Source organism: Podarcis raffonei, chromosome 12 (assembly GCF_027172205.1).
Source record: "Podarcis raffonei isolate rPodRaf1 chromosome 12, rPodRaf1.pri, whole genome shotgun sequence".
Lineage (NCBI taxonomy): Eukaryota > Metazoa > Chordata > Lepidosauria > Squamata > Lacertidae > Podarcis > Podarcis raffonei.
Window position 1 is genome coordinate 19,632,391 of NC_070613.1, and position 27,741 is coordinate 19,660,131.

General features: G+C 41.9%; 1 protein-coding gene across 13 annotated transcripts in view; it reads right to left on the reverse strand.

Moving 5' to 3' along the window:
• The window catches only part of SVIL (supervillin), a 99,172-nt gene that overhangs the window by 39,004 nt on the left and 32,427 nt on the right, over positions 1-27,741 (reverse strand). For 4 of the 13 annotated variants that reach the window (XM_053359097.1, XM_053359093.1, XM_053359092.1 and 1 more), the window contains exons 3-15: positions 25,237-25,328; positions 20,915-20,972; positions 20,667-20,818; positions 18,602-19,259; positions 13,862-13,945; positions 11,196-12,053; positions 10,605-10,775; positions 10,014-10,048; positions 9,310-9,371; positions 8,501-8,640; positions 7,682-7,777; positions 5,173-5,425; positions 1,730-2,303 (exon numbers count right to left, since the gene is read on the reverse strand). In XM_053359097.1, the coding sequence (XP_053215072.1) occupies positions 1,730-2,303; positions 5,173-5,425; positions 7,682-7,777; positions 8,501-8,640; positions 9,310-9,371; positions 10,014-10,048; positions 10,605-10,775; positions 11,196-12,053; positions 13,862-13,945; positions 18,602-19,259; positions 20,667-20,818; positions 20,915-20,972; positions 25,237-25,328 (3,233 nt within the window). The remainder of the gene's footprint in view (positions 1-1,729; positions 2,304-5,172; positions 5,426-7,681; positions 7,778-8,500; positions 8,641-9,309; positions 9,372-10,013; positions 10,049-10,604; positions 10,776-11,195; positions 12,054-13,861; positions 13,946-18,601; positions 19,260-20,666; positions 20,819-20,914; positions 20,973-25,236; positions 25,329-27,741) is intronic. The other 9 variants (XM_053359103.1, XM_053359096.1, XM_053359091.1 and 6 more) reach the window with 8 other exon arrangements.

The window sequence follows — 27,741 nt, forward strand, 5'->3', positions numbered from 1 at the left end:
AGTGATTCAGAAGGAAGGAATTGTAGAATCACAGAACTGTAGACTTGGAAGTTTGGGGAGTTGGAAAGGCTGCAGGCTTAGCAGAAGAGCACCTGCTTTTCATGCAAAAGGTCCAATATTCAGTCCCTGTCAACTTTAGATAGAGCTGGGACAGATCCACGTCTAAAATCCTGGAGAGGTTCTGCCAGACAGTGTAGACAATACTGAGCTTGAGGAACCAATGATCTGGCTCTTTATAAGGCAGCTTCCTTGAGTCCCTTGTGAGTTCTCATAACTCTCCAGCGCAATGAAAATAGATGGTGAGTTTCTTGCATTGTTTGCAAGATGCCAGAAATTTGACATCATACGCATGTGCATGTGAGCGTGCATGCACACACAGGCCCAGGTGGCTTGGGGGAAATGGTACTTCTGGTTATTCATACTAAGAGATTTCATTGAGTCCCAATGTAGCACGCTAGTGTATCGGTCCTAAATGATGCAGTATACAATGCTAATGGGTTTCTTCCATTGAATGCCAGCGCTGGGGAAGAGCAAGATGGAGAAAGAGGCAATTCTCAAGTTTCCCAAGGAACACATTTCCAGAGACTATGATGTCCCCAGGCTCAGGTAAAGGACTCAAGTGAGAATGCTCAGGCAAAAGCCCTTGCCTTTGTTGCATCTTAAAGACATGTCACACCACAGTTCTGGTCTCTGTCTTGTATAATCTGACAAAAGCCACAACAATGATGTCCAAGTCATCATGGAGATGAGTGATTTTGTACACTCAATTAGCATTGCTAATCTGTCACAACAGGCCTCCAAAGGCTACAATACCCCATGTGCCAAGTCAGACATCAGCTTCCACAAAAGCATCTGTTGGGTTATTTGAGGTCGCAATGAAGGGCAAAAAAGTATGCCTTCACCACCACACAATAGACATGGTCATCTTCACACTTTACGGTTTATGTGTGGGTGCGTTGTTTACAATCAAGTGGTGCAAATATATAATAAATACACATGCTCCAGCCATCATGTGGTCTGTTTCATTGCCCACAACTGTCCAAGGTACCAATCAGCAGCATTAACAATGGCACTCAAGAGGTGGTTGTGGAAAATGGCCTGTTGCATCTCACCATTCCAAAGTGAGGTTGTGGTCTGAACAGAATTGCCTTTTCTGTACCGCATTCAGGAATCCATTGGATTCAATAAGCCACCAGGGTAGACCATCTTAATCAGTCTTTCACCCCAGGAGAGGGGGCAGTGCAGAGTTCTCTCTCGCTGAAATAAACGACCACTAGGAAATGGTCCAACTATAACAACAGGGTTACTTCAATGTCTCTTCCAACCATGACAGTATGAGACAGCCCCACAGATGTCATGGAGGCTACGAAGCTGGCCCAAGAGTGGTCACAGTGTGAAAGCTGAAATCTCCTACAACTAACAACCTGTGGTTTTCCACCCCATGTTAATTATTTTTAATACAAGCATTTACAAGAAAACCCCCACAACCCTTAGCGAGCGACAGATGAGGCATTCCCCCCTCCCCCCTCACAGAGGACAGAATGCCTCTTAAGCTAAAGCTTGTTAGGGACACCTGTATAAACAATGGTCCCCGCCCCTTCATAACTGCTTCAACCATATACAAATTTATGCCATCCAAACCTTTTAATTAATTGCTTTTAAGAACTCAAAACAACAAACAGGCTAAGATTTCTTTAAATTGGGTGGCAGCTCAAACTGAGGCATTTACCTCTCTGCAGGGTTGATCTTGCCACAATTCCTTCATACTCCATCGTTTCCTCAGAGGACTGGCCTTTGACTTCCCGTTTATTCTTCAGAGTGTCGCTGGCGAATTCCTTTTGTTCAGCAGGCTGACAAAGAGGCTGTGGGCTAAACAATTCCATGCTGCTTTTTCTTGGGAATGCATATTTCATCTCTTTGTTGTAGTCCTCCGTTTTATCAGGAACAGGAAGCGGTGGCTCTTCCTCAAAAGAGCTTCGCTTTCTCATAGCATTCTCTTCACGTTTCACGAATCCCCTGGGCTCTGTCTCTTCAGGCTCCCTCGACTGCCAGTTGCTCTCTCTCAATTCCACCGAAGGCTGCCACAATTCCGTTTTCAGGATGTTTTTTAATGAAGTATCTGCGTTTTCCGCTGGAGAGTGGTATCTGAAATCAGGTTTCCCAATCTCATTCACCACCTCGTCTTCTGCTGGCTTCACATGCAGATCCTTACTATATACCGGCGACAATGCAGACACCATGGTTGACACTGACGTTACAATAGTAGGGGACAAAGGGGCAATTTTCCCACTGTCACTTTGCACCTGTGGAGCAATATAAAGAGACTTAAAAATTAATAATTCACAGCTCACAGGTTTGGTAGCCTGCAATTTAGCTGCCACACCCCTTCAGATAGAGAATGAGGGTTGGCTAACACAAACAAAGGTTCACGTTTCATATGACCAACGAAAATGAAACAGAAGTGATCCCTCTTCCCCTAGCTTTCCATATTTTCTAAAGCTGCTTTTCATTTCCACAAACAGCTCTTCCTCATTAACCTACCACAAAATATCAGCTAGTATGTTAAGAGCCCAGTGGTATAGTGGTTAGAGGGCTGGAGTAAGTATCAAGGAAATGCAGACTGAAATCTCCACTCAGCCATGAAGCTCCCTGGGTGTCTTGAGCTAAACTCTCCCTCCTTACAGGGTTGTTGTGAGAGAAAACTGGGAGGGTGGGGGAAAACAACCACCATCTATGCTGCACTGAAAAACTTGGAAGCAGAGTGCGATAAAAATGCAATTTGTAACAAAATAGTTTTTGATAACTCATTTTTCCAAAAAATATTTTACAAATGCTTTTGTCGTGTATATATGTATTATACTCGGGGGGCATTTCCTCCACATTCCAATTCTACAGTTCGCCTATGGGCATTACTTACTGCTTTGTTCTCAGCCTCTTAAGATACAATTTATGGAACCTACGCATTCCCCTCCCCATTCTTGCTGAGAGAGTGAACTTGCTAAAGTAAAACACATTACAGTTACCCTCACAGGTATAAGGAACTTAATCCAACTAGAGTTATGCCGTCATGAAGCAACAGCATATCACCCACTGGAGAAATATTATGGCATCAAATGGAAAAGAAAAATAGACCTGCCACTCATACTGTTTTCAACACTGCAGACTAGTATAATAAAATTGAACACAGGTGGGTGAAAATCTATATACATGCAACTCTTAAACATAAAACAGCACCTCAAACAGTATTAGCATCAAAGCTTTGAACAACATCACAGCTAATGTCTCCCCTCTACTTGTAATGCTATTTCCCCCCCAGGCAGCAGATGGGATTCGTTGCTTAAACTTGCATTATGGAAAGAATCTGCTGTACACTGGTGCCTAAAACCCAGTGGGGAAAGTTCACTAGCCAGTAAACAACTTTGTAATTAAAGAGCAGGTGTGTAGCTCGGGGAGTTCAAGACCCAGTGTTACTCCTGGATAGAGAAGTGGCAGCTGTGGCCACAAGTGTTTTTGGCTAGCTTACAGTCCTGGAGAAGGCAAATCTTGCCACAGTTACACATACCTTGTTTACATCCATATAATATTACTGTAAAATGGGGCTGGCTTCAAAGTGCTTTAGAAACTTCAGCTGGTGGAGAATGAAGCAGCTAGGCTGCTGATGGGAGCCCAGTTTTAGGATCAGTGGTGCAACAATAAAACTGCTAGCACATTTCCAAAGCTAAGAAGAGTCTGGTATGGTTGAAAATTGGATGGGGGACCGCATGTTGAGATTCCTGCATTGCGGGGGGTGGGCCCAGGTGGACTAGAGGGCCCTGGGCATCTCTTCCAAATCTACAATTCTACAATTCTGTGATCACTGTATCTTTGCTGGGTTATGGTATGTTTCACAAGGCCCAATTCAAAGTGCTGGTTTAAAGCCCTAAATGGTTTGGAAGAAGAACATCAAGAGGACTGCCTTCTTCAAGATTCAGGTAGGTAGCTGTGTTGGTCTGACGCAGTCGAAAAAAATAAAATAAAATAAATTGTCCAGTAGCACCTTATAGACCAATTTAGAACAAACTTAGTTGTTACAGAACAAACTTAGTTGGTCTATAAAGTGCTACTGGACACTTTTTTATTTATTTTGCCTTCTTAAAGGTAAGACTATCCACATGCTGTGACTGACAGGGGGCCAGGCTCTGCATCCCACACTCCAAAAAGAGGTGAGACAGTTGGGCTCATGGGAGAAAGCCTTACCAGCGATGGCACCTGAGCTCTGAACACACCCTTGCCCTGGGAACCTCTGCCCCTGTTTTCTATAGGAAAATGACAACAGCTCTTTTCCAATGACCCGTTTGGTAAGATGCTGTTTTAAGTATGCTCTTCAATGAATTTTGCAACTGCTGGGTTTTCATATGCTGCATATATTGTTCATTTCACTGGATATAGTATTGCTTTTATTGTTAGTTGTTTTACTGCGATCATTTACTGCCTTGCAGGTCCCATTTCTGGGACAGAAAAAGAAGGAACATATATTCAATAATTTTCTGAGCTTTTTATTTTATGGTGTAGAAGGGTTGCAGAGTTGAAAAACGCAAACTTCAATGGTGAAAAATCAAGTTAAGCTAACATAGTCTTCAACAAATGTAGCATTCCCGATTCAGATTAGGGAACTGAACCTAGGATAGCCCAATCACTTGTGCATTTCAAAAATTTGGGGAATAGTGGTGTTTACCAGTCACATCCTATCGGCAGTAGGATTTCTTATTAAGAGACTACTTATTACCGAAACTGGGGGGAAAACCCTCTGTCTTTAAATGATTACTCAAAGCAGAAACCAAAAATCATCACGAGTGCAATGATATAAGGGCTTGGACTTGGCATTCAAATATCAAGAGTAATAGCAACTGCAGTTTAAGTTTTACTCTCAAGTAAACACAAACAGCAGCCTTCCAAATTGTGGCATCAGAAAGATGAGTCTTGTCTGCTTCTTGGCAAGCCATTGCCTGTACATGATATGACAGCAGTCACACAGCTGCATTAATAGCAAGGAACATGGTGCATCATTTGATGACGACTTGCACCAACATCCTATGGAGACTTAAGCCTCACTGAACTCATGACACATAACAACTGCTGAGTAAATATGCCCAAGAATCGGCTGCCAGAAGAAAATATCCTGTATATACCTACCTGCTCAACTTCTCCAAGTGTGACAGGCTGTGTCTGATAACGAGCTTTCGACCTCCTTTGCCTGATATCCCCTCTGCTCCTTGTAGAGACTGCCTTTGTTATGGGTTGAGATAATTTGTTAAATAAGGCCATCTTTTCTGCCAAGCTCAGGGTGGAAGAGTCTGGTTCCCCAGACTGATCTTGCTCAAGGGCTTCTCTGGCTTCTTTGATTTCTTCTTTAGCCGATGTCTTTTGGTTCGCAGATGCCTGCAGCCTTAAAAGTGGAACTGAGAATCAGTACTGAGAGTTGCTAAGCAGTTAGCAGGCTTGTAGTTTTAGATGTAGAGAGCAAAGTATGGGGTGGGGTAGGGTAATCAGGAAAGCTAACAAACAAAATGTGTTGGCAATTTGACTAAGCTATGAAATCAGCTTTATCAAATCTGACTGAAGTACTACTAACATAAAATAGCATTTTGTGATTTGTTTATAAACGCTCCCCTAATGGCACTGCTTGTAGAGTGACGACTAAAATAGTCGTCCTGGTGCCAAAAGGATGCAGTTGTACAGAAGCAGTGAACTAGATACAAAGTCGACACGAAGTCCACACTGCTGGGATCTTAAGTGTTCTGAACTGTCTGATCTAATCATGAAATTCATGCCCACATAAAATGTAACGGGCTCTTATTCACCGTATCTGATGCTAACATATGCATAGATTCCATATTAATGTGCACAGTGGGTCTTAAAGGAGTCACACTGCACATGTGGGAGAAGGACGTCCAAACATCTACATCTACAGCGGGTACTCCTCTTCTTATCTTATTTATTTCATAAAATTTATATAACTGCTTGATTGTTAAAACAAAACAAAAACCCAAACCTCAAAGTGGTTTACAAAAAGATTAATAAATAAATAAATCTTGACTTCCCTTCTCTTCCCTTCCCTAGTCCATGGAGACGAATGTCCCTGAATGTGGAGTGAATTTACCTCCTGCATTAGTATTGCATTGTCTAACTTTTGCCAATCATAAAAGGGAAACAGGAGGGGGGGGGGAAATCACCTCAATACAGCAACACCAATCCACACAGGAAGTAGCAGAAGTGGTGAAGCCAACAGTTCCGTAAAGGGTCAACCAAGCCCTGCATGCATTAGCTTGTTCGCAGACCAAGCACACAGCAATGGCACCCTTACATTGTCCTCTCTCTCTCTCCTCTTCTACAAGTCTATATTCACTGTGTTAGTTCTGGGCTGTAGGCATGTACATAGGGGACACACATGGAAGAATTGATGTGGAGCTGCTCACACATTGGAGGAAGGGTCATAACTCATTGGTAGAGCACATGCTATGCATGGAGAAAGCTCCAGGTTCAGTACAGTCATTGTAGACAATTAATAAGAGAGATGGGAACAATGACAGCTTCCTATAGAACTACATTTCCTATGTTCCATATGCCCAGATGGCCAAAACCAAGAGCTGGGAGATATTCCTAAAGACATATTCACAGTAACCCTGTTTAGAAGACAAAAGTTACAGTAAAATGCTTGCAAGAGGTGATAGGGAGGATTAGAACAATACCATGGCAATATTGCTCTATCATCAACCTGTGCTCTCTCTTGCTTGGCTTCACACATCTGTTACATCTTTCCTCTTCGGCTATAATGACATAGACCCTTGTTAGTTACCAAGAGAGGAAAGAGGCTAGGAAATATACCGAGAGATTGCGGACCAGACTAGAGGAACAGAAAGGAGGAAGACAACTCATTTACATTCTGAAAGCCAGAAAGACATGTGGATGTCCAATAGAAGAAGGCTATATAGCCTGAAAGTTCTGAGATATTTAAGTGTTCAAGATTTAAAGATCCAGAAGGATGAGCCATGTTGGCTTGTTGTAAGAAAAAGCTAACAAAAACAAAGTAGTATAAGTGAGTGTCCTCTGTTAGCATACAAGATCCATATCTGACTTTGCGGCCACAATAAAACAACTACCCTTTGAGAAATCACAAGTCTCCTACGGTTTTTCTAGAGTGTTATTTCCCAAAGCTGCCTTTTGCACCTCTTAACTTTAAAATCACAAAATGCAACAGAAACAAGCAAAGAAATTTGTGCTTACACCTATAGGTGGTGCAATTTCTCATCCTTCCATTAATTCAGCAAATTGTTAGAAGTGGAGAGAAACAGAGGAGGGTGCAAGTTGCGTATCAGAAAACACCTGGCTTTTTCACTTTTATTTGAGACACAACAAATGTCTTTGCTTAGCTTTTTAACATGCAAAGTTCTTCTGCATTTGAGAAATGCACCTTCTAAAACGAGGCAGTGCACTTAATCAGAAAGCTCCTGAATCAAACACTCAACAGGCAAAGAAGTCTATTGTTCTATCAGTCAAACACAGAAAGAGGACAAGAACAAACGACGTTCTTAAAAGTTCCACCAAATTGCTTGGAACACTTAAGACACTTGGGTTTTATGGATGCATTTGCTAGCAATGACCCTTGTGCTCCCTGTAACATGCAAGCCGTCTCCCCCAGTACCTGGTAGGATGTACAGTGCTCTTAACTACAGTGGGATTAGGTATTCTTGCCACTATAGAATGGGTATTCACAGTACGTAAGGCAGGGATAGGTTCACTTTAAAAAAATAGCCAAGGGAAGGAAAATGCACAAGAAGAGAGAGAGAAGAGAATAGCATTAAGAAAAAACATACAACTTGAACCATGTAAACAAACCAATAGTAATTCCCCCCATTTAAAATAATTGGACATTTTAAAAAATAAAATTGCATTGTTGATCCCATAAAATATTTGAAAGAAGATGGTCAAGGACATCCTGATTTTCTATAAAACTGAATCATTTTCATATGCATTTTACTTTTTTAAAAATAAAATAAAAAATCTTGGCTGCAGGGCAGCAACACTGGTGCTCTGAAAGAAAGTTACAAGATGCACAAAAGCACTGGATATTATTAATTAATGTGATGATGCACAGGTCTAGAAGTCTTCTAGATTTCTAGTAAGATTCAGTAGCTTAATTGTGCAGGGCTCAAGGCAAGAAATCTGTTTCACTTGGTTTATAAGCCAGAACTGCAATTAACTCCTCCCTTACCATCTTTCATCTATTGCTTCATAAGCTTATATTGCTCATGCATTTTGCGTTGCTCCATTATCCCTTGCCTCCAAAAGCAGCTAGAAAGACATTCCCTCTGGCATACATTTCTCAAGGAAGCTATTCCTTAGCAACAAGCCTTTTTCCTTATTACCAAGCCATAGGCACTTAATGAATGGGAATTTAGAGCTCCATTAAAAAAAACACAACCCAGTGAAAGAGCAGACCTAACACATTTCCAACACTTACGTAGCTGCAATGACCACTTCTTCGGTGGTAATGGGCTGCGTGCGTGACCTATCCTGCATTCGCCTTAGCCTTCTTTCCACCGCAGAATTCCTTGAATGTGGCTTCGGAAAACTCTTCCCGTCAAACGACTTTTCCATTTCCTAGAACCAGATGCACACCAGAACTAACAGGTTAACAGAAAGGAAGACTCCGAAATCAAGTGGGTGATAGGGTTGTCGCTCAGTTCTTAAGAGGGCTGTACCGTGGAACAAAGGAAGCTGCTGTATACTGAGTCTGCCGTTTGGCCCATCTGCCATTGGGTCCACCTAGCTCAGGATAATCAGTGCTGAATGGCAGCAACTCTCTAAGGTTTCAGACAGGGGTCTCTCCCAGTCCTCCCTGGAGATGCAATGGATTGCATTTGGGACCTTCTGCACAGAAAGCAGATGCTCTACCACCTTCTGTGACACCTATGCGCCAACTCCCAATGGCCACACTGGATGGGGATTGATGGGAGTTGAGCACTGTCTGGATGGCCGTAGCTTCCCCATCCCTGCCCACTCACTCATTTGCCTCCTACACACTTGTGGCCCAACTCCTTATAGTGGAACACATGAAGCTGCTTTACACTGCCCTCAAGCCAGTGGGGGCATCTAGCTCAGTATTGTCCACATTAACTAGCAGTGGCTGTTCAGGGCTTCTTCAGACGGGGGTCTCTGCCAGCCCTGCCTGGAGAGTGAGCCTGGGACACTCTGCACGCAAAGCTCTGACACTGAGGTGTGTCCCTTCTGCAGACTGAAATGGTGAGGGAAGACAAGGAGGACACTTACCCTGAATAGCAACCTCTTTGCCGCAACACTCAGCTTGGCTCGCTCGTCCACTTTCTCCTCATCTACAGATAATAAAGATTACATTACATGACATATCTTTAGATAAATCCAAGAGATTCTCAATTTTTAAAAAACACACACACATAGATGTAAATAACCCAGGAACACAACTGACAAAAAGGTACATCAAGAAAGTGAAGGTCTGTTCGGTTCTGGGCAAGACAGTAAGATCGCTTTTTAATGAGCATCTTAGCTACAGAATGTTACGTAGTGCAATTTTAAGAGAGTCAGAGAATTGCTCTTTCCTGGCAGGTGTAAGGTAACACACCAGAGTGAAGACGGTTTTCATATCCATAATTTTCAGTCAAAAAAGGTTATATTCTGATATTTGTTTGTCATTTATGCTGAAGATAATGAAACTACTTACTTCCTAGCCAGAAGATCTGAAGACCTCCCTTGTGACCCAGCAAACCTGCTTATTTTCTCCACTCCCTCATAACACTGCCTTCATTTATTCTCCTTTCCCACTGCCTCTTTTTGTGCTGTTATCTAGACTGCAAGACCCTCTGGGCAGGGACTCATTCCACCTCTGAGGCTGAGGGGGAGTCAAATTTGGTCAAGGTGTCACTAGCCTGCCACTAAAGGCTGATAGGTAAAACATGAAAATTTACCCATAAAAGAGCATGGCGAGAAAAAAATCTTACCTTCAGGAGCTGGCATTTCTGGACTGAATACAGACCTATGGGGATGTTACAAAAGAAAATATCATTATGAGTTGGAAATAAAAATTGTAAAAAAAAAATCCCTAAGCCTAATCTTGTTCAAGAGGGACAGCAAATAGGTTGCAAATGGGGGGAAAAGGTTTTTCAAGTTACAATAGTGTTTCATTTACAATGACCCTTAAAAAGCAAGAAGGCAAGCAATGCCAGCCAGGTGTAAGTTGCATGAAGGAGAATGATGTCAACTAAAATAAAAATAAAAACAGAACTTCAAATATTCTGCCAATTGTTACACACAGCACTGACTTTTGGCTTAAAGCCTATGAATTGTTCCCCTTTCACCTTAAAACATAGCATAAGTAAATGTATTTCTGCTCAGAGTTGTGTGATAAACAGCCTTTAGAGTAAATATTGAACTTTTTATTTCAAAAATTAAAAATAGCCACCTTGAACTACATTGCCACCTTATCTGAATTAATATTTGTGTTGAGTTGCATTTTTTCCACTACTTTTATTACTGCCAGCTGTCATTCTAAATAACGCTGCTCCAGTGCGCTGTGCCATACAAATGCCTACCTATCTGTTTCCTTTCGCTCTGCTGAAGTTATAGGTTGAGTCCTAAATCTCTCGGAAGTCTTTCTACTTTCCCCAGGAGAAAAATAGCGCCTTGGCCTCCGTGACCCTCTTTCGTGTTCAGCACTGGCAGACAAATCAGTACCTGATGTTGGCATCTCAAACTGAGATTCACTTTTTTTTAACCACATCAGAAAGTGCAAAGAAAGGAAACAAAGAATTAGGATGGGGAAAGAGGGAAGGGAGAAAGAGAGAAAGAGGTGAAGGACAAATATAAAGCATCCCACCAAATCAGTCCATTATCAATCACTCTGCATGCTCCTGGAAAACCATGCATAGGAAAGTACAAAGTCATTCCATTCCAGCTGCCCCAACATCAGAACTTGCACTAAGCAAGCAGAAGCACAAACAAACAAGAGAATTCAGGACAACTCCACCTCCAAGACACACTAGATGGGAATGGACTCGTGTGTTTGAAGTGCTGCAGAACGCAACTGATGTTGAGTTTGGGGTGCCATTTTATGCCAAGGACGTGCAAGTGTCACACAAAAATAAAAAAATATATACACATATATATTCAGAAACGTCACCTACAGTTCAGGTTTCTTGCAGGCATTGGCAGTTTCCAAAAAGGCATTACGGAGTTGGGCAACAGAGACTTTTGTGTCAACCATGGCAATCTCACCATTGGGGATCTTGGCTTCAGTGCTCTGAAACTCCATTGCATTCTTTGCAACATGCTCCTTACTTTTAAAAACTTCTAATTTTGGCGAACCACTATAATCAGAAAATGAGCGAGTAAGGAGCTTGTGCTTCACTGGAGTCTCTTCCCGAGCCTGAACTTTCCCTTTAGCACTCTGTAGGTACACAACTCTTTCGCTCCTCTCAACGTTCTCCTGAGTCTTCGCCTGAGGTCCAGGCATCCACTGTATACATCGCTCCAGCTCTTTCTCAGGTTCCACGTTCCTTGGCTGGCCAATTGCCAGTTTCTCAAATTCATCTCCTCTGCTCAACCTACGGTTCTCTGAAGTCAAAGTTGGCTGCCTTTCCTTCTCTGCCTCCAAACTGGAGTAAGTGAGCTTCGATGACGATCCATGATTCTGATGCAAGTCACTTCTTTCATCATCCATCTTCGCATCTTCTGGGAATCTGGTTATGAACGCTACATTTGCCGGCCCAGGGAGGTTATGAATGGGGCTGCTTTCTGGTTCTTCGGCTGCCACCGGTTTAGCTATATGAGTGATTCCAGCAGGCTGAACATAGCCATGTGTTGGTTGGCAGGCCAAGCCAAGAGGCTGATTGGCAACCCTATGGAAAGCAGACGTTTCTGACTGAAGAGGCACGAAATTAACAGGCACTGAGCGAAACTTTCTTTGAGTCATAGTGTCTGCTGGAAGTTCAGGGCTTGAACGGGCACTTTCCTCTTTCACCAGTTTCTCTCTAACTTTTACTCTTTAAGAAAGAAAAATGGATTAAAAAAATGTGGGACAGTTGTAACTAAGCCAGAGAGGAGGGGGGAAATACATGCACCTAGTTTGGGGAAATCCAGCAACATCAAATTTTAAGCATCAACTTAAACTAGACTAAACTAGTGTGGGAAATCTGAGAACCTTCCTAACAAGTGCCCTTTGCCCAATCTGATGTCAGAGAGGATCAAGACATGGATTTCAGCATAGTCATTTTTCTGTCCACTTCTATTTTCATGCGTTGTGCTGAACAATTTAGTCAGCTGTGTTCAATTTGCTGATGAGGAAATGCAATTAAGTATGTCCAAATGGAGAATAAATGGAATTTGGGTTTTCGTCTAACTACTTATATATCACTAAAAAAAATTCCAAAAAATAACAACACTGGCACTTGTCCACCTTTACAGTGGAAAAGGGGAAAAAATGGGTGGCTCCCTTAACATGTTTCTTTTGTTAAAAAAAAAAGCAGCTGAGAACACATTATAAGAAAAACATGTAGAAAAAAGAGAAATACTCCATTTGAATTATAACCAGTGAGAAAATGTTCTAAACAGAGATGGAGAGCAGAGGCAACTGAATCTTGACATGTAACCTGAGAGCCAATACTTTTAGATATTTGTTTTATTTGTGAAAGATTCATGCCTTTACCTTTGCAAAATGCACAAGAAGTGTGAAACAGAAAAAGGGAGGCTCCTGCTTATGTATGTTTTGCTGAAATATGCAGCAATTTGAAAGTCTGCGCACCATGAAGGGGGGAGACTGTATTTTATACTCTGCTACCTATACCTTAGAACAAAATATATCCTAAGCAGAGGATCTGAGAAAGAAATTCAAGTGTAAAACAAGCCGTGATCACCTGTCCAGGAACCACACATTTGCTCATTCACAGTAAGTTATGTTTTGGTTTAGTGTTGTGTGCAAACAAGGTATATATTTTAGAGAAAAGGGAAGTGGAGTGTACAACTGATACCAAACTCCTTGTTGGATAGGGCCTCTCAATCATAGCTGAGCCTATTCTATATAACATTTGACACATTACCTTTTTAAAGAAACTGTTACTAATAGCAAGTGTTCATACACAACATTATTAGCAAACCAAGTTCTCGTTTAAAGTATGTTGCACAGCACTAAACAATCAGAATTTTGCTATAGCCTGTTTTTAACCACCGGATTTAGGAATACTTCCTTGTCTGCTCACTAGAGACCCACTTTTTGGAAGGACAACTCATCCCTTTATGAGAACTACTTTATGTGAACATGCAAGCTGCTCACAGCTCCAAAGACAAGCTAATGTATTAACTATACACTTTTTTGTATCTTCACATTCAGGGAAACCACTCAGTAAGGGGCAAAAGTTTCTGCATTCAGTGCTTGCAACATTTCACAGGCTAGTATTCTGTTGCACTTCAGATTGCAAGGCAGGAGAAACATGTTAATGACAGGCCAAAAGGCAAGACCTGAGTTTAGCCAGTGCCACTATGTTTACACCTGTGGAGCAAACATTAAGGGCGTTTCTAGTGCTTCCTACCAGAACATCCATTAGTTGTAAGTGACAAAAAGGAAGACGCAGAAATTGTCCGGGGTGTGGGGAGGTGGGAGAGAGGGCAGGGGCAGAAGGAAAGTTTTATTAGAGCAGAAATTAAAAACAGAAATTGTATTTTTTTTTTAATCCACTGTCATTAAAGGGTGCCAACGACATTTGTTAAAATGATAGTGGGGGAAGGAAAAGGAGAAAGGAAGTTAACAGTCCAATTATTATTATTATTGAAGCCACACAGCTGAATGGTAGGATACCTGGAGGGCCAGCTGATAAGTGAAGGTGTATCCCCATCCGAATCTTTCTGAAGAAACCAATCAGGTTTTGTTTTCCCTGCACTACTATAGAAAATAGAGCTTCAGAATTTTTTCCTGGCAATACGTCAATGCATGCACACACAACCCTCCTGTTTCCCCCCACTTCCTTAAACAGTTTCTTCATTATTCACTGAAGGTATTTGGCTTATGAATGTAAGAGGCAGGCTGGTAGCTTTAGAATAGCTGATTGTGAATACAACTAGGAACATATCCACAATATGCACAGAAAAAGCTAGACCTCTCTTGAGACAAATATGCTCTCAATACAGACTGCTACTACACCCAGATGTGGGGGTTTTTTGGGTTTTTTGTAGCTACACATTCAAATCATTTTCCTTCTGGTTCAATATTTTATTCCTAAGAAACTAAAGTGTAACATGGTCAAATTAACAAATGATGCATTGTCTTAATGGAATTGGTTTAGACCTGCTTTTTGTTTGTTTAAAGAGAAGTTTATCCTGAATTTTCATTTTAAATGTAGGGTGAGAAGTTCTATTGAGAGAAAAGGGAAAGTTATAAAGAGATTAAAAAAAGAAGTCAAATAAAACTTTTAAAAAAGAATTTCATTGAAACATCTATTCTGATGCCTCACCCCATCTTATAACTTCTCTCGGTTCGATGTTTTTTATTTGTATTTTTTCAAAATAAATGAACTTGTTCATAGGCTTTGAAGAACCTGGACCTGGTAAGCCAGATTCAGAAGCCACTTACCACAGTTCCTGTTTTAGATGTAACAGGAAGCTATGCTGAACTGGCTTCCTAGTCTGTTTGCTCATGTGAAAGAAAAAAGCAAAGTGACTGCAGGTTCAAGCAGTTTGGGCAAATCCTGGTTTATAAAGCCAGGATTTGATTGCATGAACAATGCCTTAGTCCTTCATCACTTCAATGAAAGCAGTGAGAAATGTACAATAAATCAATATTTAATGGTAATGATTGAAAACTGCAAGAGTTTATAAAATGCACACATTAAAACCCTAGTATCACCTTGAAAATTTGCTACTTCAGACCAGGCTCTTGGAATAAATACTCGCTTCTGACACTGGTGAAAGGCAAGTTGAGTCAATATTCAAAGTCAGCCACAAACTGCACCAAGAAACTAGGGGGGAAAGGGGGGAAGCAATGACATTGGCACCTTTCCCAAACATCAGCATTCCTAGCCCAAGAAGCTGCCAGGATCTAGATAGGTATGGAAGCTAGAGAGTTTGATGCCAGAGTGAACTAGCTTAATCTTTATCACAGAGGAGCTTTAGCTAGAGTCAGAGTGACCTGACATGTAGCCCAAAATGGAAAGAATGAGGAAGCTGGCAGCATTAATCCCAATGAGAGAGACCTGGTCCAGATCTGCTTAATGTACTCTGCTATTTTGATCTATGCTAAAGCTCCAGAATATAAAAGCATACTTTAATTTGAAATAGAGTACAGTTTCTATGTATGCATATGCACACATGTGAACGTGCATATGCATGCACACAAATGCACATTTTTTAGAAGAATGTGTGCAAAAGAAGCAGGTGCAATGCAAAGAACTAAAGATAGGGAAATACTGGGAGTGAGTTTAACACACATATTCTCTGCGCCCAAAAGGAAAAATGAAATGGTATTTCAATAAGACTAAGTAAGTTCCGTCTCTAACTACATTTCATTACTCTTATCTGTACCTGGAGTGATAGGATGTCTACTTCTTCCATGATTTTCCCCTGCATTGTTCCCAACAACATGTTCACCTGTTTTGATTTTCAGGTCAACAGCAGGGAAAAGGGAAACACTGTTTTCCTCAAAGTCCAACTAAACATCCAAACATCTGCCTTTCTTTGGAAGGCATTTGTTGCCATTGTTTGCCCTATCTGCTGCTGTGCCCAATTAAAGGCCTTTTATGCCCAGTGATCGCAGTCAATCAGCGATCACATAGTAAAAATGATGCTCACAATGCTATAGAACCAATCACGTTTGGTTCATGCTGATGTAGCCATGCTTCTTGAATAAGCAATCACTTTCCTCTGTTTTAACATAAGAGCAGCTCTCCAGAATTGGACCAAAGCCCAGTATAATCCAGCACCCCATTTCTCACACTGGCCAGGTGACACCCATGGGAAGGGTTAGGGTTAGGGTCACAAGCAAGGTACAAGAGCAACCGTTCATTAAAAAAGAAACCTGCAAGAAAAATTTTGGCGTATCCTTAATAAAAATCTCTACCCATATACAGAAGCTTGAACTGTTGGCTGAAATCCCTTGGAAGAACGCCCTTTACCCTGGATACTGATACTTTTAGTGTGGAAAAATAAGAAAGACAAGTTTATCAAAGGAAATACATGTTGGATAGGAAAGTTCTTAGTTATGTCTAAGATGGAGATGCAAAGAGCCATGATTGCTCTTTGAACTTTGCAGGAGAGAAACAAAGGAAAGATGCCTCCTCTCTCAAGGTGAGACTGAGAGGAGGGGGAAGTAGGATTTTAGGTAAGCAACCCTGAGATTGCCAGTCTAGCGTCTGAACAGTTTAGGTCATAAAGACAATCTGGGAAGCTTGGAGGTTCCTCTATCTACTTTCTCCCCATGCAAATCCCATCCGCTTTAATGCAAGTTGAGTTGCCTTCGAAGGCTTCCAACAATACTTGAGTAGCTACATTACTGCATAACATAGCTGTCAACTTTTCCCTTTCCTTGCGAGGAATCGTATTCAGAATAAGGGAATTTCCCTTAAAAAAAGGGAAACGTTGACAGCTATGCTGCGTAATTACATAAAATGTAAGTGACCCCATGGAAGCAACGTTGTGTCACCCCAGATACACACGAAGGGGCCCTAAAACCTTGAAAAACCACCACAGATATAATTACTTTCTCTTGGTACTTCATTGGTACAGAAATTTAGATAAATTGCATTGCAAGCAGAATAGGCAAAACAATGACCAATTAAGAGCCAAACAGGAAATGAATATTGGGCAACTGCAGAACAAGTTGGGAAATTAAAAGATTGCATTTGCCTGCCGCCAGTTTTAGGTCCCCATTGAACATGATGAATTCTGAAATACATGATCCACTTCAACTGGGCAAACACACAGCATTTCTTCCGCCGATGGCAAAGGTCATATTTATAAAACAACATTTTAAAAAATCTATAGAATAGAGAAGATTGCAGAACTCAACTCTGAAACTAATTTTTATTCATGCAGCCATAATCTACCCTTGTCTTTAAATAAACTTCCCAAAGGGGGCTTTCATTTAGTGGGCTGAGACAGGTTTCATTTGAATCTAGGACAGGAACATATATTGGAGGTTGGGTTGAGAGACAGACCTTATTATAATCTCTACAATGTAGAATTTGTTACAGCGTCCTTCCAATAAGCCTATGTATTTGAATGTGTGACACTGCGAGCTACTTTGGTTGTTCCCTTCTCAATTTTCAGTTTGGACTGATCTTTTTCTCATTGGTTTACAGTGTAACAAGGGCACCATTTGTGGTGGTTGGTCCTGATGAGCCAAGTTTGTTAATACACATGTAAAGCAATCAGCAGCTGCCTTCAAGCAACCTGTCTCTGCTGTAGCAGCAGCCTTTATCATCCAGTGTGGCTCAGGAGAGAGGCTTTGGCAGCTGTGCTCATCTGTTGCCAGTCACAGGCCTTCTCCTCCTCATTTTCCATTAAAGTCTGTCTTTGGATTTAAACTGCTCAGCAACCTTCTTCTCATTCATTCTCTCTCTCTCTCATCACCATCAGTCAACGTATTTGCCATGACAGATAGCTGTGTGGTTTTTATTGTGTTCTCTGTCCCATAATCTCTCTGAACGCTTCTTGAATATTGAGAGGGCTCGGACCCCTAAAAAAAGACATTGGGGGGCGGACCTCTTTGGCTCCTAGGAGTTGTCGTGCCTGCATTCAGACATCCCAAACACCCCCACAAGCAGCCAGTTATGTGGGACAGAGATACACACAGACCTGCAACACCAGAACACAGTTTAGCTGCCCTTGATGTTACTGGGAGTGAGAAGGGAGAGAGGGGGACTTGGCTGCCATTTTTTTGGAGATGGCCATGTACTTAATAAGGCATCATGTGCTATTGACGGTATGTTGTTTGCTGACAGAAAAATGCAACCTGAAATCCTCACATTCACTCACTTCGAATTGATATGTGGATTGTCTGAAATTTACATTGGGTTTTATCTGTGGTAACTGGAGGGTCTGCAGAATATTTGTTCTCCCACCTCTCAAAATGGGTAAGTTCGTTTGTAAAGGTATTTGCCTTTTTAAAGACTCAAATGCTTTTCAGAATTCTTTCCCTCAATCTGTCCCCTATTTCTGCACTGACCTCAAAGTTTTAGCAACTCTATTTGTACACCAGTACAACACCACCTGCTTTCCTGGTGGATTTCAACCATTCTTTCAAAGGCTGTTCCAAACATACAATCTATGCCGTGCATAGATCTGTCTTGCTTAACTTTCCCTTCCCCAAATCCTATATCCAATCTTGCTCTTATTCCTGCAACACTAGAAGTGCACTGTATGTGTCATTGTACTAACTCACACCTCTTGATGGGTAAACCTTGTGCTGCTTGCTTCCTACCCAGTTTCCCCCTTATTGCCATTGTCACCTTCTAATATTAAGACAATGTGAAGTCCTTGGAGCAGTACCATATATACCAACAGTTGCTGACACTCTACCAAACAGGAACAGGAACAGCACACTTACCCTAATCTGCTGTCGCTGAGGGAATGACTTGGTGAAGCTAGCTGCTTTGGTGAAGAAAGGGAAACCCTGCGAGTTTGCTTTGGCGAACTTGGCACTTCACTTAGGGAGGAGTCATGGCCGATATATGAGAAGGATGTGGAATTCTCTGATGCAGAGGGTAGATCGTGTCTGTTGAAACTAGGTTCTGGGGTGTCTCTCTCATTGTCCTCATTCAAATGCAGTTTTTCCCTTTCTGGAGAACTTGCCCTCTCAAGCACATAATTTTCCTTTGACTCCAAAGAAGCATTCCTCATCTCCTTAGTCTCTGTTCTCGCTGAGTACAGAGAACTATAATCTTTACTTTCATCCTCATTTTTCTCACTCTTTGGTACTCTCTTCTCAGCCACTTCTTGATCTTTCCTTGCCCTGGTGTATTTGGATAAATATTCTGAGTCCACATCCGAATCTATCGAAAGTCCGTATTTCTCAGCCAGCTGGCGTCGCCTCTCCGCCTTGTACCTAGCTATCCTTTCCGCTTTGGACTCGGGTCCCTGGGAATCCATGACTGAAGGGCTGTAAGAAGGCGGCTTTGTTTTTCCTCCACTGGATTCTGCTTGGTATCTTGATCTAGGCTGATTCTCTACTGAGGAATCTGAAGTTTCTTCTTCATTTGATCTTCCTATAACAACACAGAATAATTATAACAGGCAGAAGGTTTCCCAGTTTCTCTCTTTTTAAAGAAGTCCTACAAAGTTGTAAGTATTATCCTGACACTCATCCACTTCCCTATTACTTCCTTCCAGATGTCTTAGCATTCTACACAAGTTACAATGTTTGTAGCAGACATTAAGGAATCTATGGGCAAGTCTTTGGGCTTTCTATTCCGTCTCACTGTTTGCTAAAGAGAAAATGAAAAAACAGGCTAGGGTGATGGCTTGCAGAGCGTGTAAATAGCCTTTGCCTCTGTTCATGGCGTTTTGGGTTAGGGAGCTCCCCATAGTTTGGTTAAAAAATGTCCTGGGTGGGACTGTGCATATTTGTGCCCCTGTCCCAAGGTTCAGAAGCATCCCTGGGCTGGCCCAAAAGTCCCTTGAGCCATAAAATTTCCCCTTAGGGGTATCCCCTGGATAACTCAGTTGGTTAGAGAATGGCAACACCATTCTGATAACACCAAGGTTGCTTGGGACAGATGCATATTCCTGCACTGCAAGGAGTTAGACTAGATCAGGCATCCCCAAACTTGGCCCTTCAGCTGTTCTGGGACTACAACTCCCATCATCCCTGACCACTGGTCCTGTTAGCTAGGGATGATGGGAGTTGTAGTCCCAAAACAGCTGGAGGGCCAAGTTTGGGGGTGCCTGGACTAGATGGTCCTCAGGGTCCCTTCCAACTTCACAATTTTAAGATTTCTATGATTTGCTTATCTCTTTGTAAACAGTACTTGGTGTCCAGGGCTAAAAACAGAGGAAGTTTAAGTCCAGTTCAGTTAAACAACCTTAATAGAGAGCAATGAAAATTAGGAGTAACTTTAAAACTTGCAACTGCTGACTGTTTCTTGAGCGTTTACCACAAATATTTGAAGTTACTCTTTAATTTCCAAACCAAGCTGTGGGGACTTCTCCCATTATTATACATCCTATCAAAATACAGTAGAATTGCTTATAAGCTGTGTCTTTTATTTCAACCATATTACTTTTTAAATAGACTGCCCTGGGCTGATAAAATCCTAGATACATCGTGCAGCCGAGCATCCTCACTATTCACCGATTCTACGGATCCTTATGGTTAGCTATTTCTAAGCATGAGTTGCATTTAAAAACAAAACCAAAAAACCTAGTACAGAAGAACTTAATAGTCGATCGGGCAAGAATTTGACTAAGCCCCTCTTAAAGCCACCTACTTTTCTATGTGCTAGCACACACTCCCATAGAATAAGGACCCTAAAAATGTTTAAGGTATTTTATACCAGTTGCCCTTAAAAACATAAAGGAAATATAAGGACTCATAGCCAGGCAGAGCTCCTACTAGCTCAAATCTGCTACAATACTTGGTTAAGAACAGCACATATTACAAATATGTTTCTTACTGAAGTGAGGACTATATGGATCTGTTGCACGCATATATCTTGGTGTATCTTCTTCTAGCAAACGATGGGTAACCAATCCTGGACAGTTTTGCAAAAGGACGGGCTGAGTGTCATTTTCAATTCCCTCTAAACGCCTAGCTATCCTTTCTTTCCTGGGGAAGATGAAAGCAAGAGGTTATGCCAGAAATACCCCCAAAGAACTGGAAATCTATCCTAAGGAGAAATATAGAGGAAGATCTAGAATTTACCTTTTCATTTCCAAGGTATCCTGCCTGTTCGGTTCAAAGAGTTTTCTTAATTCAGAAACTGAAGCAAAACAAAACCCCATAAAATACTTATTAGAAATCTGAAAATATGCACTTTGTTAATGGAGTGGTTTGCAGTTGTATTCTAGTTTAGTCATAAGTGTAGACCCACTGAAATTAACGCACAAGACTACTTGTAATTAATATTACCTATTAATATTAATGGGGCTACTCTGAGAAGTCGGATACAACCTTTGGATTTTTACAATACGGTTATTAGCAAACAGCAGATTAAGAAAAATATTATGTAAAACTTTGGAAACCAGTAGAATACCAACATTATTCTCATTCCTGTTCAGGGTGTTTCTCAACCATGCATAATCATAAAACAACTTTTGGTAGAGGTGAGCCAGCTCGTGCCATGCAGCCACTTCCCTGATCTTAAAGAGCTTCTCTTTTGAAGTTACTAGAATTCTGTGTTCCTTCAAACAGCAGACATTCACAATTTTTTAAATTTTTTTTTTAATTCATACTTCATGCTCAGCGGAGAAGCCATTATAAAGAAGGAGGCAGGAGCTCTTGCTTCAAAGGTACATTAACTCTACAAGCCACAATGGTTTTGCAGTCTGCTAGCAAGCAGCAGCATTCCACAACCAGGGTGCCACCACTGAAAAGTCAGTGTTTCAGTCACAACCCATCTCACTTCTGCAAAAGGTGGAATCCAGAGCAGGGCATATAAGCCAAATGTAAGCAGTGGCAGAGCTTCATGCTCCAGCACTGGGGGCGGAGAGCAGGGTGTGTGTGTGGCTGGTGCATGTCCCGGGAGCATGACGCACCACCCACAGGGGGGTGGCGCACGTCCTGGGGGTGTGGTGCATCGCCTGTGGGAGCGTGGTGCCCAGCACGCAGAGGGGATGCAACTGTGATGGCACCCCACCAGGATTGTGGTGCGGGGGGGGCGATGCACTCCCCCACCCCCCTCTTCCTCCGCCAGTGAATGTGAGCCAATGAACTTAAGGTAATAGTAGTAGTTGTTGTTGTTACCATCTATTTTTTATTCATTTTGCAACAGTGTAAATAAAAACGAATAACACCCCAAGAGGAAACCGAAGTTTACATACAAAGTGGCAGCTGCTTTTGACACCATGGCTTGCACAGCTATGTTCATTCAGGCTCTGTCCAAAATCCTGATGAGAAAAATGCTGCGGAAGGCAGTCCACAGGATCAGAGCAAAATCAGAAGCTGGCAAGTCAGGAGGAACACTGAGACCAGAGCTTGGGGAGGAGGAATCTTGTGGGTCATGAGTGGAGCCAACTGCATGGCTTTCACTTGCTTTTCACTCCCCAGCCCTGGTTAATTGACAGAACAATTTTACTGCTTGAACCACTAATGCACTGTACGCTTGGCAACTCTAAAGCTGACTACGGCACAGGTTTTTAAGGGGGCCTTTGGAGAGTTATGCAGTCATTTCCCTTCAGGCCACAATTATTAGGTACGTGTTTAAGAGCCGAGGACCTAAGCCACATAAATAACACCTACGCATAGCCAACTCTTATTTAGGTGAAGGCCTATGAGCATAAACTTCTTTTTATTGCCATCAATGGACCGTCACCGTGGTTAACGTATGAACTGCAAGTCGCCACTTCGCTGAAGCAAAGCCCTGAAGAGTTTATTTGCAAGTGAGACCTGCAGCAAAATGCCTCCACACTCCATAAGAAATGTTCGTGTTCAGGCCCCCAGGCAGTTTGGAACAGAAGATTTGTACCGTAGTCCCGTTCAAGCCTTGCAGGGGAGGGAAGGTGAAAGAAACAAAATAGGATTCTCTCCTTTCCCACAGTGCAGTGCTGGATGGTCCATATCCCGGGTTAATAGCCAGCTGAGAGGTTAAAACCCTGCAATCTCAGCTCTGCAATTGATGCAATGGTCTTCCTCAGGTGCAAGCAGCATCCTGGGTTGTGCTGCTGTTTTGCAGGCCTAAGTGAAAGCTATGGGCTTGTGGAGTATCTCCCCAACACCTTCTCAAGCAAGACCTGAGATAAAAATAGCACAGACCTAGCCTGTGCAGCATCACACTTTTTCCACACTTGAGATTCCAGACAGTTATATCAATTACATAGGTTAACACATGACTGGAGGCTCTCCTAAGGCAACTTTGTCCCCATCCCCCTTTAAAGTGACCTGACAGGTAGCCCTGCTAACATGAAGTTCCTCTAGCTCAGGAGCGGGGGAACCTGGGGCCATGCAGACGTTGATAATCTACCACTCCATACAATCCCTGACCTTTGACTGGGAAATTACAGAATGCACAAAAAGTAAACATTTCCTACAAAAGGGACACAAATCTGGGAGGGGCAGGTGCTGAAGTGTCCAACAATATGTGGAGGGCCACAGGTTCGCTTCCACCCCATCCTATATGCTGTATATAAGTAAAATTCACATTCACCTAGGTTTAAAAGTATTCCCCCCCCCAGATACTAGTAAATCCCTAGAGGGGGGGGCAAATGGTCAGTTAAATTTTGCTTTTCATATACGTCCTGTAATGCATGTATCATCAGTGCAAGACACCTGCATGCTCACTCTTTTCACGATCCCATTGAGAGGTATACAATTTCACACAGACGTGCTGGGCCAGTCTGAACATCAGCATAAACTTTTGACCATTGAAGGATACAGCTGGGCTGCACAAGTTATCTCAGCACAGCTGAGAGGTACAGAACACTTACAAGAGAGAAAGCAGTGTTTTAAAGATGAGTGATCCAACATGCATTTGCAACCAGCTTTGCTTTAAGTCACTTAGTCCCAAGGATTTTATACAGATCATGTAAGTGACAACCCTTCTCCCATAAGAGGAATCACAGACTTTAGAATCTATTTTTAAATGTTGCACAGGGCACTTAAAACTGGGTTATTTTGCAAAGGATTATAAATCTTAGTTTATAAATCTTAGTTTTGAAAGCTATATATGGTTGGGGGGGTGTTTTTACACAAGGCACCAGTTACATTTTAGCAGGTTAAATATGCATCTGCCAAGAGTGTCTTAAGATATACTCCAATGGCAATTTAAAAACAAGCAAAGGAAGAAATATCTTTGTCTCTCCAATTATATTTTGTGTGTGTCAAACAGCTTTAAATTTCAGGAAGGAACAGTCTTCCCTATCACACTAACAAATGTCCCACATTATGGCAAAAACTCTCTCAGGCAGGATAAAGGATCCAGTTAGATACTAGCCATGTGACAGTAATGCACAGTCTATTTTAAGAGCAAAATTGAAAGCCTTTTGCAGTTTCTATCACAAGGGGAAGACACAGGCGTGTCCAAATCAAGACTTTGAGAATTTTGCATCGCCATTTTAAAAATAAAAACAATACCTAATTCCCAGATCAATTTCATGTAAGCAAAGGTACTTCTTTCTTTCTGCACCACTCTGGAACTATTTAATGATGCTAGGGCGGTGTTCTTCCAGTTTGGGTCCCCAGAAGTTGTTTGACTACAACTCCCATCATTTCCAGCTATCTTAGCCAATGGTCAGGGATGGTAGGAGTTGTAGGCCAACAACATGTGGACCCAAGGTTGAAGAACACTGCGCATGGGGATGATATTGGAAAGAACATAGGATTGGAAGGGACTTGGAGAGAGTGGGGAAGTTTTGTGATAGAATGGATGAGCCCTGAGGCAAGGACAATGGGGTCAGAAAAGAGACTTAAACAGAAAAGACTTAAACAGAGAGCCTTGGGGAATGGTCTCTGCCTTCTCCAGCAGTATGCAGCTCATTTAGAGTTATCTGGAGTTACTCCTCTGCAAGAGCTCTCCTAGTGCAGCTGCTCTGTGCTTGCAGTCCTCTGTCCAGTCTAAAATGAACAGTTTTTCTTTGGAGATCTAAGTCTTCCATTAGGCAAGTGTGTGAATGATAAGAGTTTATTCTGGTAAAGGCAGTTAGGTATGGAGGCCATAACGCTCTGTGTTTTTGAGGGGCCCACAACAAGGAGGGAGGCCCGCTAAGGGCATCTTGCCTCAGGACCCTACAAGACCTGGAGATGGCACTGAACTTCATGTTCCCCGTTCCTTTTTGAGGGAAGAGGGAGGTGAATAACCATCGCTGGGAGATTTCGCACACCAAGATAAAAGTTGAAGGTTCATTGTTGGCATGTCAGAATTTTGCAAGGAGTAGAACTATCATCCCAGAACCAATCCTCTGCTTTCAGCATGCCTCTTTCAGGAATGGGGCAAAAGGTTGTTTACAAAGAAAGCATGTCTATGGCAATCTTTCAAAGAGACAGTCTAAAAAGCCACTGTACAGTACAAGAAAACACAATTCTGTACCTACCTTTTGGCAGCACTGCTAAAAGGTTGGCATCGATATCCTTAGTGCTGTTTGCAAGCTCTTCTTTATCCTCAAATGAAAACTCTTTCTGAAAACTGTAGCATAGACAACATTATGTTTAACAAAGGTGTGGAAGACTCTGCTATAAATCAAGTTATACTACAGCATATAGGCAGTTCCCACCCCCCTACTGGAAGCACCAGTACTTGGACAGCCCATGGCATCGGTCTATGATCCTCGATGATCAATACTACATATTATGCCATATCCTCATTGGTTCTTCTGGTCCTTGGTTTATTAGTGTGGGAGTTCATGCCTGTGCTGTGGAAAATATACTAATCTCACAAACTCTCTTTTGTTCCTTTGGCTGCAGTTTATTACTATTATTATTCTCAGTCTAGACCACCCTTCCCCTGATGTGCACTCCAGATGTTGTTAGTATCCAACAGCCCCAGGCTGCATGCCCAGTGTTCAGCAATGGTAAGTGTTATAACTCAGAAACATCTAGAGGGCACCAGGTTGTGGAAGGTTGGTCTATGTCTTGACTCCTACCCTGACCATTGCTTTCCATAATCAGAAATTCTCTAGTCATTCACTAATTGTAGAGGTTACAAATACAGCATCTATCCATATTTTCTTGGTTTTGATCTGCAACTCCTGGGTGCGCTGCAAGCTCATGCCATTTACAGGAATCTCTCATGCTATTTTTGCACAACACACACTTCCCTTCGAAGCTATTGATGCCTATAAGAGCTCATATCTGCTCCTGCACACCAGGTGCTTAGAATGTGTGCTGTAGCCTACCAAAGTGATACTCTTCCAATTCTGAAACATCACTGTTTTCTCATTTGTTTTTAGGTGTATTACCTTTAAAGATCTACTTATATTTTTTCTGTCAATCTATCTTTTTCTGCAACTGAATTTAAGGGAGGAAAGCTTTCTAGCTTTTGTCACTGCCATATAATTGGGAGTCATAAACTCTTGCTGCTCTACTGCAAATCACCCAAAGATCTACCAGTACATCCAAAACAACTTTCTACCCACTTTTATTCTAGCCAATATGAATTGTATAGCTCACATTGTACTAGTGGTAGGATAGGCTAAATTTCTGACTTAATAATCTATGGCAGGCCTGAAGAGCTACATTTCTTCATTTTTCTTGAATTTCCTCTCTCTCCTGGCACAAATTAGAGAGGTGGCCTTTGCCCACTTTTATCCCCTGCCAATCTGTTGCTAGAGATCCAGATACTTTACAGAAGCCAGAAAATATCCATTTCCTGCTTCTTCAACTTCAAAATATCTTGTGAACATAGCTCATTAAAATGATCACGATAATAAAGTACCACAGCTTACAGTTCCTAACTTTTCCTTTAAAAGAAGAAGAAAAAGACTGCAAATGTTTCCATGGTTCTTTGGGATTTGAAAGATACTCATAAAAAGCACAGCCCAAAAAACTAGGCTTTCTAATCTTCCAATTATTTACTGTTTTAAAACTAGGTAATGTTAAACAAACTGCTAAGCTATCTGACCGAGCTCCTGTTACATGGGCTGACAATAATTTTGGGCAAAGAGGGCATGTTTTAAGATGAAAGGGATAAGGAGGACTGCTCTCTGCTTCCGTGACGTACAGTCTTTGAATATCTGTCCTATTAACCTAATTACCATTCCCAACAATCAGCAACACCATTAACTCAAACCCCAAGGAAAATGGCATTTTGTCATTATGGCTCATTATACTGCACACCCAAATAAGTCATAACCTTGAACTCCTTCATGGAAAAGGCAGCAAAAACAAATGTACATAACCATTCCTTTTAAAATACAGACCAGCATACATACGTCAGCTCTCTTTAGTTCAGTTCCTCTATTGCTCTTTATGTAGAGGAACGGCAGTTCAGTAGATGGGAGACATAACTCAGCAGCAGAACATGGAGTTTGCAAGCAAAAGGTTTCAGGTTCAGTCCCTGGCATATCCAATTGAAAGGGCTGGGAGATGGGACCACGATCTGAGATTCCCAAGAGCCACACCTGTGGTGTGACTTGGTATAAGGCAGCTAAGTGGGCCTGGGCAGAGCAGAAGCTTTCATTGCAACCAAGGGAGGACCAGCCAGTATTTGCATGTACTGTACATACATGTCATGACAGTAGTAACCGCAAAAGATAGGTACTTGGTTTCTTTCCTGCCTCTCCTGCTTTTGGCTGGAGTTCCATTTATTGCTCAAGAAGGCTCCTTCAAGACCCAAGCCTGCTCTATTCCAAAAAAAAGCATGATATGGAGCTTTTTTTTTTTTTTTTAGGACAGAGACTAAAAGATTGGTTTATACAACCACTTTCTTAATTTCTAGGGTGAATCTGTATGGATGATTAGTGCAGCACACATAGATTTAAATATGCAGTCACTTCTGATATCTCCAAATGTATGTTCAGAGGGGTAAAAGGTTAAAAAAAAGGGTAAAGGACCCCTTGACAGTTAAGTTCAGTTAAAGGCGGCTATGGGGTTTTGGCGCT